The following is a 16684-nucleotide window of genomic DNA, read 5'->3' on the forward strand; positions in this document are numbered from 1 at the left end:
CCGGCGCAGCAGGCGATGGTGCGCGCTGCCCTCGGCCGCAGGTGGCGGAGCGCTCCCGGCCGTGGCGCTGGGTGAGGGGAGGGGCTGCCTCCGCCTCCGCCTCCGCAGCCGGCTCCTCTGGCCAGGTGAGTCGCGCTGCCGCCCCGCGGGCCTCACTTCTCCCCCGCTTCCAAAGCGGGTGGCCCCGGCCCCAGGGCGCGGGCGGGATGCGTGGGGCCGGCCCGTTGTTGCAGCCTGGATGCGGCCGGCTCCGCCTGCGCCACTTCCGCAGCCTCCCGCTGTCAACAAAGGTGCCGCAGAGGCTCCCCCCCCGCCCGCCGGGGTGTCCCGGCCCCCCCTGCCGTCGCCGCCTCTGGCCTGGCTGAGCGCGATGGGCCCGCGACGCTTGTCCTCCCGGGGCGGGGCGGGCTCGAGCCGAATGGAAAAACCCAGTGGCTGAGGCTGGGCAACGAAGTCGGAGGGAGCGCGTCCAGCCGTAAAAGGTGCAGCGCCCTGCCAGCGGGGGGCCAAGCAGGCATGGAGGGCCGGCCGGGCCGGGCCCCTGCCTGGGCTCCCGCTGCTCCCCGCTTCCGGCTGCGGCCTGGAGACGGGGCCTGGAGGCCACAACCTGCTCCAGGTGCCTGTGGCTGAGCTGCTGGGAGAGCCGGTCCCCAGTTGTAGGCGCGGCTCTTCCTGGCTTCTCCGAGAGGGGCTTGGCCAGGAGAGGTCTGGAGAAACACCATGTACCTGGGTCCAAGAAAGCAGTTTTCCTTAAGCCTGGGGATAATAAGTGTTCTTCTGGCCTGGTTTGGTGACCGCCAAGGTGTTGGGGCTTAATGCCCATTTTATGGAAATGGGAGGCTTCTGCCTAGCTTGCTCCTGCGGCAGTATGGCTGAGGGCAAGTGAAACTTGGGGGCGTATGAATCCCAAGCCTCCAGGCTTGGGCCTGCATGTAGGATGCTCGTCAAAAGACTTTGGAAATATCTGAAGGCCCTGATGGGGGTGGAGGATGTTTGCCTGTTGTAGGGCCACCTATGGTTCTGGACTGATTCATGGATTTGGACTTGATTTGGCTTAAATTCCTTTTTTTTTTTTTTTTTTTAAAAGGAGCGGTCCAGGCACATAGGGAATGTATAGATGAAACAGGGGTTTACTTCACCCTAAATTGAAGAAATGGGTTTTTAAAAACACTGCTTCACTTTAGGGTGAAGTAAGCCCCCATGTCCAGTACACCCATTTCTAGAAGGGCGTTTCCCTGCCAGGACTGGTATCTCCAGGGATTCCTTTGACCCTCTTTGAGCAGTAAGGACCCTGCTATATCTGAGGTGCTGCTGAGGCAGAACTGTGATGCAGTGGACAGGGAGATCACCTTGGGGATGCTTCTCACTGGGGTGATGGCAACTTGTTTTTCTCTCCTTTTTTTCTGATTTTGTACCAGTCTTCCTGCCAGCCAGGAGGAGACCTATCATACCATAGTCTTAGATGTGTATAGTATGCTACTCATCATAAGCTTCTCACCCAGGTTGCCTTTTCTTCTCTTGACTCAGTGTTGTTTTTTTTCCTTCTTGGTGTATTTGTTCCCCTACACTTTACAGTGGTGAAAAGGTTCAACCTAATGAGAAATATTTAACAATTACATGTTAAATATTTCTCATTAGGTTGAACCTTTTCTCTAGTTCTTTTCTTATGCACCCCTGACTGAATTAATCTATAAAGTGCTATTCTACTTTGCCTTCTGCTTCTTTTTCTGTTACTTATGAGACTTGTTCCCATGTGTTTGACCATAGATATAATCAAACACATGAGAACAGCAAGTCCCAGAAATAACAGAAAAAGAACTTTGTATATTATAAACATGTATATAGTTGTAGCACTCCCTCTTTCCTTCTCTCTATAAACATGTTCTCACATGTCTGACAATATACAGATATAGATAGATATCATGCAGATGGATATATATAACTACATTTATAGTCAAAATGTGAGAACATGCTTGTATATAGATATCTGTATAGTTGGACGCATGAGAATATGCTTATGTATACACACACGTATATATATTAATATAGCGGGAAATATATATATAGTCCTCATATATAGACGTGTATATATATATAGCTATATTGATATAGGTATATGAGTCAAACGTATGAGAACATGCTTATATGTATATATAGACAGTTACCTATATATAATCTGTTCAACTTTTCCACATCCTTCATAATTTAAGTGCCTTTTGGATGGATTCATACATGCTTCTCAAAGCAAATGCTTTGGTTACATCCAGTGTTTCCTCATAGTTTAAATCTTCATTTCCTGTGGTTAGATTGTAACCTTATTTGGACGCTAAAATTAATCTCAAGAAATTGTGATAGCTGCATGCAGTGTCATGGGTGAGAACCACAGTCTATATAATGAGTCATTCTGTTCCAAATCAACTAGTGCATCTAGCTTGACCATACAGATGTTCACTGAAGTGTATGCACTGATAAAGTGCTGGGTTTCCTCTAATATTTCTTCAGAATCATAGTCACGCTTATGTTGTGCCTCAGGTGGCTACTGAACTAGACTAATAGCAGAGTTGGTCTTGAAGAACAGCTGAAAAACTGTCTGACTGTCATACCACCCTTTTAAATTTTACTCACCTGATATAAATTACTTTATTTTCCATGTATGCATTCATTATATAGGGTGTGACTGTCCACTACCTTGCTCTTTTGTACAATCACTATATACAACAATGCGAGTGTGAAATGCTACCAAACAAGAAGGGTAGCATTTTAAATCCACTTCACCTAGGTGTATATAAATACACAGGACTATAACAAACCCATTGTTGTATTGCTTTAAGATCTACAAAGCGATTAGGGGACTTAGATAATAACCAGCGCAGAAATAGCCCCTGACCCAGAAAGATAACAATAGCACATCAGCTGAAACCTAAACAGAAGAATAAACATACAGGTGGAGTGGGAGGGTGAGGTAAGAACAAAAGCTGTTTGCATACCTCAGTAGTCACAGATGTCACAGAAGCTGCACGATCACTGCATGATAGTGCTGTAGGTTTGTCGGCACCACAGCAAAGATATCCTGTAAGGTTAAGGTGGTAGCTAAATTCTTAAAGTACTGTGGGCATGATTCTCTGTGTTATAGAAATGCTGTAGTGTGTCAACTAATAGTTTTAACAGTCTAGCTCTGGTGGCTGGATTCTTAAGTTCCTCCAGTTTCGCATTTGTAAAGCTTATTTTTACTGTTTGTGATGTAAAAAACACAAGTCTTAGTAGACTACAAAGAACTGTTTATGTAACTTCTGGGAGTAGCTTTTTTACTTCAGTGGGGATCTTACGTAAGCCAGTCTTTGCAGAATTCGGGCCTTTCAGAGCACAGTTTCGCTGCTATTAATTTTTAGCCTGCAGTAGAAGTCTAGTATGACTGATAGTCATGAATGCCCAAGTAGCATCTTTTGCTCTTGACGTGATACTTGAAGCAGACCTTTTATGGAGATGGATAGCACTATATTTGGAGTGGCGTTAGCTTACATATTGATCTCTGTGCTTCAGTTCTGGGAGATGAACCCCATTCTGAATGCATTGCATAGGGCAGAGATACGGGTTTTCTGGAAAATTTTGAATTGGAAAATTTTCCACCCCACATCTCTGGCATAGGCTCATGAACTTTTTATTAGATAAATTAGCAACAGATGTATAGTAAGTGTTTAAGAAAAAGCGGTCAGCAAGCTAATTGAAAAAGAACTACATAAATATAAACAACACAATTGATATTCTAATTTGTATATGTTAAACTGAGAACTTAATAAATGATGAATCCTCAGTTCTCTTAATTTTTTTGATAAATCAGGATTGGATTATGTTTATATGTTTTCATTATTTCATATGAATATATCATCTGAATACAAATCACTTTTATGGAAATATTACAAAGATGAAAGCTTTTTTCTATGTTTTAAGGCTGCAACTACCAGTTATAAACACCATCTTGCCATCTAGTTTGCTGAAGGTTAATTCACCACCAGTGTCCTATGAATGGCTTCAGATCCGGTGGGGTGTGGTTTCATGCTTGTGTTGAACAAGGTTTAAGGATAGTTATATAATGAACCATTAGGCTAGAATTTTCCTGAATCATGTATCAAGTAAATTCAGCAAAGTGTTTATAAGAGATGAGGGTTTTAAAATGAAGTGGTCGCAGTTTGGGGTAAACTTATCATCAGGGATCCTAGCTTTCTCTGATTAAAAAAAAAATCAGTTAACAAAAGTAACCCCAAATCCACATTTTTCTATGATTTAAGTGAAACGCCACATATATAAGTGAAAATTGGGAATTTTTTTAAATTGGAGATCCCTGCTTATCATTTAACCAGGATAGCTGCTTATCATTAAAACAAAAACCCTTAATTTAGAGCTCAAAATGAATTTGAATCAGTATGTTGTAGGGACTTAAGTATTTGCATACTTTTATTGGGGAATTTTTCACTTGTTACAAATAGTGTCCACCTATATTATAAGCCCTGCAAAATGCAGCAAGCCTTTAGTTAAATGACCACCTTGGTAGGGGAAACAGGTAAGAACCACAGGAAGACAATACTTTCCTGTTAGGAGAAGAAAGGAGAAAGCTCAGTAGAGAAACCGGGATAATCAGTTTGCTAACAATAACAGGAACCTGTGTGGTTTTGTGTTTTTTGAATCCACCATGTTTTCTAGAATTGGTTTAGAGGAGTGGTTCTCAGCCTTTCTGAACTTGTGGAACCCCTCATTGGACTTAGGGCACCTCTCCATAACTTGAGAACTGAGTGGAACCCAATTTCAAAAGCTGATTTATATATTACAGTGCTTACCTTCTTCCAGAGGGGATGGGCCATGGGGATGGGGACTGTTCAGGCAGGGATAAGTCTGAGCCTTACATTTCAAGGTGCCCTTCAGAGGATCTGGTGGCACCCAGATTGAGATTTACTGGTCTAGAGCCAGTGGAGCAGAGCAAGTACTTAAAGTATGAGGATTTCCTTAATTTCCTCAATGTAGATATAGCCATTTGAAGGAACCAACACGCAGGTATCAAAGTTTGACTGCTTTTGTTACAGCTTGTTCAAAAAAAGTAAGAATTTCTTTACATCAAGAAGGTTATTTTCATTAGTTTTCCCTTAAGTCTAAATGTTTGACCTTTTAAATTCACTGTGGAAATATTCAGGTTTTTAAAAGCTGGTTGAAGACTAAGGATAGACAGTTTAGCCATATACTAGAAATGTTTGGAGATATACATATGTGAAGGTTAGTGGAGAAGGATGGGGTTTGAAAGAGATGTGACTGCAGTTGTTTTGCAAGTTATAGACTGTCAGACTGAAGAAACTAACAAAGAATCCTTTTCTTTACTTGAAACAATATTTAAATTAATGTTGAGCTGTGTATATGTGCACATTTCATCTTCATTCCACCTGAACAATGAAAAGGGGGCATTTAAACTTTTTCATTCCGTGATACTAGCCTAGCATTATGGGCAATTTTTAAGTTGCAAGCACAGTAGAGTAATGTTGCTCCTCTGAAAATAAAAAGGGTCTAACAGGTATAAATAAAGGCGTAAACCCTCTTATTAAGTTTTATAAAAGTGTGTTTATAAAACCTAAATTTTAAGGCAGATTTAATTTGTGATCTCTGACTGTAGTAGTCTCTACCACGGGGATATATATTTATTATGGCATTAAAACCCCCCCAAACATTTCTTATGAGATTACTATGCTGTTATAATGGAGAAAATTCTTCAGTGTATAAATATAGTCTGGGTGTCAGGAAGGAGAACTTCTAAACCATTTGTTTGCTTGCTGAGAAATTGAGTACAGGCAGTCCTCGGACTTACGATACAATTGGTTCCTGAAAACCGCGTCTTAAGTTGAAAAGTTGTAACTCGCAACCAATTTTCTCATAAGAAACAATGAGGTATTGATTCCTGAACCAAGGCCTGATTCCCTATTTTTACGAAAATTAACCCAGAATTTTGTACTCGATCAATTATAGATGAGTAATATAGCTACATTCATAGATTTCATGGACATTAGGGCTGGAAAGGACTTCAGAAGATCATCGAGTCCAGCCCCCTGCCCAAGAGGCAGGAAGTCAGCTGGGGTCATAGGATCCCAGCAAGATAAGCATCCAAACATTTCCTAAAGGAGTGCAGAGTAGGTGCTTGCACTACTGTAAATAGCGATCATATTGCTTTGGAAGGACTTCTCTGAGGTGACTTTGCTGGACTTTTTGAAAGGCTCTTGGTTGGACGTTTTGAAGGGTTCTTGGCTGGAGTCTTCTCAGGAGTCTTGGCTGAAGGTTTTTCTGGAGTCTTGTCTGCTTTCTTAAAGAAAGTGTCCTAGGAAGTTTGGACAGATGTTCTCCAGGGAGATGAGCGATGCAGCAAACTTGTTTGCTTGTGTGGCGTCACATCAGATAAAGCTTTGTAAAGTCGAAACTGATGTCATAAAGTTGAAATAGGGTGTCAGTTTATAAGTGTTATAAGGCGAAACATTGTAATTTGAAACATTGTAAGTCAAGGACTGCCTGTATTTGAACATGAAACTGATCGTCTTCACTTGACTAGTTATTTCTTCCTCATTAGAAGTGTAGGAAAGCTTAGAAGTATATATTTGACAAATAGCATACATATATTGCAATCAAAGAATAGGTTTGTTTTAATCTAAGTAGTGTAGGTAACACTGTAGTGAAGATTTGTCACTATAGGTTTCAGTGTGGGCCATACATGCCTTTCTGGGATCCTAGAGGGTGACTATAGATGTGCTATTTAGTGTTCTAATTAGAATGCAATGCTGTAGTTGGAACGGTCCAGCGTCCCCTCACCATCATGTGTAGTAAGCCCCTGAGCATTTTAAGATGGCCTCAGGGCGCTTTATCTAAACCTTGTCTAATGGCCCGTGGCCATTTTTAAATGTGCTGGAGCTTAATACACATGAGAGTAAGCCATTTTAATTGAAGCAACTGTCCAGGAACCACTCTAAGTAAAATGCACCCTCCTCCCCCCCACCTTGAGCACATGTATAAGCCACTATAGAAACTAACTCTTTAAGGGTACCACCCAGTCCTGCCTTCTGCCTTCCTTCAGACCAACACACCTGACTACTTGCTCTTCTGGGATCTGGAATACATAGAGTAGGCAATAAAATTCCATAGTTCCTTGTCTTACTGCACTGACAGTGTAGGCTGTTGCCTATGAAATTTCATAGTTCTTAGTTTCTAAGGTGCCACCCTACCCTACCCTCTGCATTGTCACCTGAGCTGATTAGATTAAAGCTAGTTTGGGCACACCTATATGTCCTGGTATAGACCTAACTGAAGAAGCAAGTTAATTTAGGACATATAAAGATCAGTTTAAAAAAATCATTTTTTAAAACTTCCTGTAGTACATTTACTCAGTAGTACTTCTTACTGTACTTAGGTACATAGCACATTCCATGTACTTAGGACTTTATTAACAAATAAAATATTAAATGTTCCTTACCTCAAGGTACTTGTAATACAGAGCCTAAGCCAAGTCCTGAGATGTACTGACTAGTGAAATTGTCAGGGGTTCCAAATCTCCAAATACTTGGCCACAACTTTGGTATAAAAAGAGATATGGTGTTGGACGATGGAGTGTGGGGTGAAGCAAGATAAGGATGGAGGTTTATCCAGTCTAAAGTCATATTGTCATTTATTAAGTAATCATTTTATAAACTGGCATAGGGGACAGTACTGGCCTGGATCCTCTGTTGAGAGCATTTTGCTGTCTTTGGAAGTGAAACTTGTTTTAAAATAAAAATTGCTGTCATTTTTTAAATTAATCTTGTTTATTGTAGTGCCCATGGATCTGTCATGAATGAGCCTCCATTGGGCTAGGTACTGTACAAACACAGAATAGCTTGCAATCTAAGACAGACAGGAGATGACAGAAAAGAATATTGTTCATAAGCATTGTGACTGGAAAAAGTTATCCACCATAGTTGCACAATATTTTGGGGTGCACACTGTTTTTAGGGTGAAGGGAAGTAGGAGGGCTGGGTTTCCTTATTGCTTTTTAAATGTTTTCCATTGTAACAGTTATTTTCCAAAATCAGACACCAGCTAGCCAAGCAAATCTTGTGAAGGTTATTTAATTAATTAATTAATTAATTTTTAGGAATCTATGCCTAGACATTTGAAAATCTGTTAATAGAAAGTTTCTTGTAAAACTTCCCTTTTAATTGTGAATCTAGCGTTCTTACCGGGACCTCATACAGACATTCAGTTTCTTCTGGGAGAGCAGTGACTCTCCCAGGAGAAATCACGAGTGTTCAAGGTTTTTCTTTCAGAGTAAAAATGGCTGTTCCAGGAGAAAAATAAATGGGAACAACCAGAGCAAATTTCTGTATATGTGGTTTCTCTCAGAAGAGAACATAGCCCTCCTACATCCCAGGGAGCCAGTTTATCACTGGCTGAACTCAGCAGCTCCTGCAGGGAACATAATATATCCCCTTCACAAATCCCTACATTCTACAGAAGGGAGAAACACATGCTGACAATAGATACTCTGGGTCAGCCACTCAGGGCTACCCTGTGCACTACTACTGTCTGTCACCAGGCAGACTAAGGGAGCCTGCAGAGCTCACTGACACGTGTGCGTAAGGGCCCCCTGGCTGCAGTGTCAGCACTGCAAGCTCTCTACTCTTCAGGGCCTCAGCGTTCAACTGTCTGTACATACAGCTCTAGGTAAGTTTTTCTATCAGGAGAGCAAACCTGGAAAAATTCTTCCAGATTATTGAACTTTACTAGAAATTTGCTGTCTTCTCTATGTATTTTAGATCCCAAAAGAGACAGAAAGGCACATCTGTGTGTATGCAGCCCAAGTTGAATGAAATCTGTAAGAGTAGAACAGAAACTTTATAACATATATGTTTGTAGAAACTCATACTGATCCTTTCCTTTATTTATCCATTTTCTCTGATCAGATTTGTTGGTTTTAAGGCATACTGCAAAATACAGATTTTTAGCAATAGCAAGGGCAAGGGAAAATCTAGTTTTGATAGGTACTTAATTCTTTCTTTGATTCTAAAGATTGGCTTGTGGTGCGAAGTTGGATTATTTGGAACAGATTGGCACACTGTATTTCTGGCTCTTACTCTGTTCCTGAGGAGTATGTAAATAAGCATCTTTTTAAAATTTAAAAATAAAAACAAATAAACTTTTATAACACAAACATGAAGAGAATCCACTTGACTCTAGTTGTACAACATTTTGTTTGTTTTTAGTTTTCTTCCCCTCAAGGCTAATTTTAAATATTAAAAATGACCACCAGGCATTTTTTCATTTTAATTAGCTCCTGAGAGCAGAGACGTGTTTGCTGTTTACCTCACCTTAGATCAGAACAGGCAATTATTCTAGTTGGAGGGCCGCTTAACAAGTTTTGGGGTTTGCATAGTGTACATAGAGATGATTGCATAATAGCTCAAAATCAGGTCTTATTCTTGTATAAGTAGGGGTAGGTGGGTATTAGGTTTCTGGGGGACTGGATGTGTGTGTGTGGAAGAGTGGGGGGATGTGGCTGTGTGAGTGGATATGGATGTGTGAGTGGGTATGGGGTTTGTGGGGCTGTGGGGAGTGCGCATGCTGCAGTGTGTGTTGGGTGTGCATGAGGGGTCTGAGTGCATGTGTATGGTGGGTTCTGGGACCCCCTTACAAACACGCCCCTCCATTGTGCACAGCCCCTTCCACCAGCGGCAGCAGCTGGCGGCGGGCCCTCAGGGTGCTCAGGGCCTATGGCAGGCAGAGGCCCTGGCAGCATGCAATCCAGGCAAGCCCTAGGACTGCATATGGCCAAGCCGCCAGCTCCATCATGCAGGGTCATAACTCAGAACCAATGTTCCTATGGGAAAAATGTTATAAATGGGAGACTGGTTCCTGAACAAAGGCCCAATACCCTGTTTTCATAAAAAATAACCCAGAATTATTTTGTACTCAATCAATTACAGATGTATATAATTGCTATACTTCATCTCTTTCCAAGAAATGTATTAGACCCTTTTATATGTTCCTGTATGCATTCAACTAATCCTGCCTAGGCCATCAGCCTTTGGGTGGCTGTTGTTTTTGATCAGTACCAGGCTGGAGTGGATTTGAGTGTGTGTTTGCTTCTGAACTTGCATGTTTACTCTTCAGGGTTATTTAAAGAATACTGTAAATAATGTAGTTAAAATCTAGGAAAAGCGGGACGTGATTTTTAAAGTCATAAATATCAGTTGGGTGCTTACCTCCCAGTTTTGTCTTTGAAATCTCTCCTGTGATAACTGCATTTCAGTAACCATAGTTTCAATAATAACTACTATTGGAAAATAAATTCCTTTTAATAGTGACAGTGTTGGCTGGTAAATCCTTTGTTCTTTACTATTACTGTTGCTTACTCTTACATAAATGAATCAGTGAATGAATGCAATGTTGTTTGTTCTTACTCTGTTCCTAATATATTTATGGGTCAGGGTCTGTAAGAAATAAGATATCCTATTTTTCCTTCGTGTCTTAATGAGTGACCTTGTAGGGTTGCTTCCTTTTTTGTTTCTGTATTGTATTTTAACTATAGTCTGATTTATTTTTCTCACCAGGGTGTCCGTGGTCTTTCCAGAGAACCTGCTGAGTATCAATATTTGGGGTTAGCCATGGCAGCTGATGATAAAGTTGCCATTTTAACTGATGATGAAGAAGAGCAGAAGAGAAAATATGTGCTTGCTGATCCTTTCAATGGAATTTCCAAGGAGCAAGACTTGCAGGCCCAAAATGAAACCTCTTCAACAGATACCACCACTGTTCCAGATGAGGAGCTAGACTGGTTAGAAAAGCACTGTGTCAAAATAAACAACGATCTTCTGATTTCAAAAGTTTTTTATTTTTTCTTTTACTCTGCATATGGCTCTCTTTATCCATTGCTGCCTGTGTATTATAAGCAGCTGGGCATGTCACCCAGTCAGAGTGGACTTTTGGTTGGCATTAGGTACTTCATTGAGTTTTGCAGTGCTCCTTTCTGGGGAGTGGTGGCAGATCGCTTTAAAAAAGGGAAAATTGTCCTTCTCTTTTCACTTTTATGTTGGGTCTTATTTAACCTGGGGATTGGATTTGTTAGACCAGCTACCTTAAGATGTGTACCAAAGGGTCCTCCACCCCCGCATCCCACCAATGCGAGCAGCCTTGTAACTATGCCTCCACAGATTGCTTCCAGTCCTTCTCTACTAACCACAGCTAGTCTCATGTCACAGAGAGCTCGTGGAAAGAGGGACCTATTAACTTCCAGTTCCCCAAATTTGGAAACAAGAGGGACAGTTAATCCTATTGAACTGTTACCTTACAGTCTTCCTTTGGAAACCACGGGGACTCTTAATCCAGAAATGTTGTTTCCATTACCTACTCAGATGAGTGATGAAGTGCTTGCTGTGGAGAACAACACAAATGTTATTTCAAAAAACATCACCACTAGTTCTGAGCCACCAGGAAATAAATCGCAGAGCACAGCACCACCCACTGTCACAACAAAGCCAGTACCTTCTGATCAAGTCATGCTTGTTTATGATCATCAAGAAGTAGAAGCTATCTTTCTAGTCATCTTGTTGGTTGTCATAATAGGAGAGTTTTTCAGTGCTTCCTCTGTTACTATTGTGGACACCGTGACCCTCCAGTATCTCGGCAAACACAGGGACCGGTATGGACTGCAGCGTATGTGGGGTTCTCTGGGCTGGGGCCTTGCCATGTTGTCTGTAGGAATTGGTATTGACTATACCCATATTGATGTCATCATTGAAGGTCTGGGCTGTAAAGCTCCTGAATACAAGAACTACAGGATTGTTTTCATAGTTTTTGGTGTGCTGATGACAATGGCACTAATTGTGGCCACTCAGTTCCGATTCCACTATACCCACTTCAAACAAGATGAGCACAAGAGAAAAGAGGTAGAGATCCCACAGGTGGACAGAAATACCTCCTCTGACTCCTCAGACAACACTCCTACCAGTGCAAGCCAGTCACAGTCATTTAGTTTTTGGGACCTGATAAAAATGCTGTGTAGTATACAGTATGGTTCTGTGCTGTTCGTGGCTTGGTTTATGGGATTTGGATATGGTTTTGTGTTCACCTTTCTTTATTGGCACTTACAAGACTTGAATGGGACTACCACCCTCTTTGGAGTCTGTTCTGTGCTGAGTCATGTGTCTGAGCTGACTGCGTACTTCTTCAGCCACAAGTTGATTGAATTGGTTGGTCACATCAGGTAAGAGAAGGATAGTAATCACATGTAAAATTGTTTGAGCTGAATCCTAGAGATTAAAGTAGTTGAGCTTGAAATGTACTTATTTTAAAGACTTTCCTATTACATTATTCTTCTCCTTTTAGTCTCATAGTAACATCTGTCGCTTGGTGTCAGTTGACCTATTGAAGCAACACTTAACCAGAACTTATTTTCTATCTGTGTTTTAAAGATCTATATGCTGATCCACATATGTTCAGATACTGCTTTCTGGAAATCGTATGCTTTTTAAACACTTACAAATTATGTGTTATATAATTTCCAAAATGCTTTATTTGCACTTCAGTGAGATGATGATAATGATGATACCTGCAGTTCATTGACAATGTAACCTTGATATAGTCCTTTTAAAATGAATACTGTGTGATTCTTCTAAAACTCCATTAGGCATTTTTTGGAATTGCACTGTGTATGGGCCTTGTTTGTCTACAAGCACATAAAATATGATCTCTCAAAAAAAAATGTAGTCATTTAAGCTCTGTACACACCTGGCCAAGAACATAGTATGTACATTGAAAAATAGTTTTTCAAATGTCTTGAAAAATATTTTTTTAAGCTGACATCTTTCTTTTTAAATTGCACCGGTACAATAATGTTTATTTTACGAGTTCTTGTTAAGAAAATCAGATTCTGGAGTTGACTCTTGTAATATGCAGAACACACAAAATATGTATGAACTTTTATGTTCTTTGTGCTTAATTATGCTTGATTAGCTGGAGAGTGCCTAACTTGAGAAATTTACATTTAAATAATGAGAAAAGTGCACAATGCCATTTCACCTGAGCATCTACTATCTGGTTGTTAGGACATGTCCAGCTATCTAGCTTTTGGGTTTTTACTGACTTGTTCTGCATTTTTTTTCTCTTTTTTTTTCCATGTCTTTTATCTAACTGGTCTTGCTTGACCTCAGCCAAAGATGCTTTTCAGCTGATTTATAAAGTTACTGGGCCAGGGTCCAGGATACCAAATTTTACAGCAGGCAGGACCTTCATGTAGAGATCTCTTAAGATCTCTAAGTCCATTATTTTTAAATCATTACAAGTCTAGTTGGGTGCTAATCACAAAGTGGCATCTCCTTTCCATTCATCTGACTTTTTATTAGTGAAGACGTTTTCACTTTTATATCTTTCTTCCAGTTAAATTGTCCTTAGAGAATAGGGCTAACTAACTTTACTTTGAATGTTACTAATAATTAATTTGTCAAAAGGAACTGATGCTTTTTGTTACCTTTGTTTGAAATGCATCAGCTGCACATATTCTAATAACAAAAGATAGCCTTTAGTTTTGAGTTCCTAGATTTTGCTGAAATTTTGAAACACTTGCAACATGAAGCTGTTCTATTTGGCTTATCCGATTTGCTTTCCTCCTTTCATATGAAGTGTATTGAATTTTATTGTTCATGCATCAGGCTAAATGAATTATAGTCTTAAAGATATGTCTTTTCCCTTTGAAATGTATAGCATTTGTTTAACAAGAAACATTTACAGTTGTGAGGCAATACATTTCGTTTAGATGCAAGGTCTCATGGTAGATGTGTGCAAGTAGTATGTTGATTGCTCTGTATCCGGATTAATTTGGACAAAGTGGATGCAAAAGGAATAATGAATGTGGAATGAAAAGCTTTTTTAAGTGAAAAGATTGGACTTAATGATTATTAAAGAGAAGCCCTTTTTGATAATCCAAGACCAAATTCTGTATTGCAGGTTCTGGTGACAATATATATTCCACTTTAGTTATACTTACATGGCTTTTGATATTACCAGAAAGTGACCCTTCATGGAGCTGAAAACCTGAAATCCACTTATGGTCAATGTATATAAGTGAACAGGAAATCTTTCCACGTTGGAATATTTTCCACATTGGAAATGTAATTGTGGAAGTAGTCTGGATCTAGGACAAGCCTATATTGAACACACTGCTTTCTTTGAGGTCATTGAGACAATGAAGACATTCAGAAACGTACTAATGTACATCAGTAGATCATAATGAAATTAATTGTAAATTGGTTATGAAGTCTCATGCAGCAGAGCACTGATCACAGTTTGAATCTATGGCACTTTATTTTTAAATCTCTTGGCCCCTAGCTTTCTTCCAGGACCTCTTAAGCCCTGCTTATTGCATTCATCTTTGTAGTTCTTAATCCTCAAATCAAGGTGTTGGTTTACTCGGTGGTAATCAAGTTCAAGCTCTTATGCAGTTTATCAGATTTGCTCTTAAAAGAAATACTGTAACACTTGGATGCTGTTTTCCTTCTTAATATTTTTGTGTGTGAAGTATTGTCCAAACAAATAGGGAAATAGTTACAGCCAGACAGACTTTTTTAGAGGTTATAAAACAACATTTTAGAATTGGAAAATTCTACAACATAACAGCAATATTGTTAAGATAGCCTTACACATTGATAGTTATTTGTATTTTGATGTTTTAAAATATGTTTGATAATGTTAAAACAGTTCTGGTGAGAGGGGGTTCCATTTGTTTTGCACAGGGGAAAAAGAATGGCAGGATTGTGGAGTACAAGGCAAGAAGGTGAAATGGGCAAGAATATAAAGATAAGAGTACAGGGCTTGCCTTTTTTGGCTTTACTTTTTCTGCTAAAAAGTAGTGATACATTTTTAAATGAAATACTTAGTTCTCTGAACAGTTGTATGATGGGGCCAAGTGATGCAGATTCATTCAGCCTAAATTGCTTTAATGCAAACAGTATTTAGTATTGATTTAATATGTCTCTAAAACCAGAGCTGGGGGGGAAGTGCATTTTTCTTCTGTTCTGAGTTCTTTTTCCCACAGTCCCATTCTTTTCACAATTTAGTACTATCTGCTGTATTGAGTCCTAGTAACTTCCAAGTTCTCCTCACAAATGAGCTTTGCAATATTATGTCTGATTTCAGTACATTGGATTAGAGCTGTTTTTTCTCAGATAAAAACATCCAAAAATATGGAAGAAGGGCAATGGTAGAAAGTGCACGCTCCACTTAATGTGGTTTCGTACTTGTCCACTGCTCTGTCTGCTTTAATGAGGAATGCAATAACATTTATAAAACAAAATAAGAATTATTTGGCTTCAACTGTATTGATGCCTTTAAGGATGTAGAGTGGATTTCACTGAGAACAGTGTTGGCCTGATGCGGCCAAGGACGTATTGCTCAATAACTCAAAATGGAATATGCAGTTTTGGCTCACAGGGGGTTAAGTTTTCCCAGAAACTCTACTCAAATTTCTTATTTAAACAAGGAAAGGAAACCACCCCCTGCCCTTCTTTAAAGACTTCATAACTCTGAGGGAAAGATCAGAGTTGCAGTTTTTTAACCTTAATTTCACCCCTCCTACCGGCAAAACAGTACACTGACGTTTATCCGTTTTCCGCTCATTCAAAAGAATATAACTTAGATCCTTCCTTGAGAGTTAACTTTCAGAATCCAGAAGCACATACTGTGAATGTCTGACACTTCTCCAGTAGTACTTATTCTTTTCCTCATGCTGTTCTTCTGGATCTGGGCTTGATAAGAATAGTTACACACCCTCTGACACAGATAAGAGAGGGGGAAAAAATGCCTTTGGCATTTGTCACAGTAGATTGCTTCTAGGTAGATCCATGAATGAATTGAGCCCACACCCCACTGCAGTCACCTGTTCACAAGACTATCATTCTCCAGTGTCATGAAACCTTGTATCATGTTCCCTATCAGTAACCAAGCTCTGCACTAGACCTCTGAAACACTCATTTCATAGGCCACAACACTGGCACTCAAATTATTTTTAAACATTGTAGATATTACTGTAGCATATTGTGTATAATCAAATTTCAGCAAAATGGCAAAACGCTATACTCATTGTCAGTGGGCCCTGCACTACGCAGCCTTTTTTCTAAGATATATGAGAGAAGATTTAAATAAAGTGGAAAATTGAGGGAAATTTAAGTGAAGGTCCTCAGATGGTATAGAAATATTTGCTAGACTTTTGAATATATAGAAGTGGAATGCAGTGCATAAAATACTAAAACTAAATGGCCTGATATTTAAAAAATAGCTGAATACTCAGCTGCCATTGAATTCAGTATGAAACTGCTCAGCAGTTTTGCAGATCAGCCCCACTTGGTTTGGTGCTTGGTGCCAGCCTGGGCTGTAGGCCACTTAGGTTTGAAAAATTTTGGCTAATGTATTTGTAGTCTTCTAGATGTCTGGCAATAGGAACCTGTTGATTGCAAGCTCATAATTCAATTTACTTCTCAGTTTCATGGATATTTACCCTCCAGCTTTTCTTATGGGCCGGCTTCTGGGATGATGCTCAAGGGCAACCAGCACGGTTTCATTAGGGGCAGGTCATGTCAGACCAACCTGATTGCCTTTTATGATCAGGTCACAAAAGCATTGGATGCAGGTGTTGCTGTGG

The 16684-nt window shown here is 40.0% G+C and overlaps 1 protein-coding gene across 2 annotated transcripts in view; it reads left to right on the top strand.

Annotated features, from left to right (window-relative positions):
- Window positions 1–6: 6 nt before the first annotated feature.
- The window catches only part of MFSD6 (major facilitator superfamily domain containing 6), a 32616-nt gene continuing 15938 nt past the window's right edge, over window positions 7–16684 (top strand). The window contains exons 1-2 of one of the 2 annotated variants that reach the window (XM_019523101.1): window positions 7–125; window positions 10605–12256. In XM_019523101.1, the coding sequence (XP_019378646.1) occupies window positions 10659–12256 (1598 nt within the window). In that variant the 5' untranslated portion in view covers window positions 7–125; window positions 10605–10658. The remainder of the gene's footprint in view (window positions 126–10604; window positions 12257–16684) is intronic. The other variant, XM_019523100.1, reaches the window with a different exon arrangement.

The sequence above is a fragment of the Gavialis gangeticus genome, unplaced genomic scaffold (assembly GCF_001723915.1).
Source record: "Gavialis gangeticus isolate Ggan-Ray unplaced genomic scaffold, GavGan_comp1, whole genome shotgun sequence".
Lineage (NCBI taxonomy): Eukaryota > Metazoa > Chordata > Crocodylia > Gavialidae > Gavialis > Gavialis gangeticus.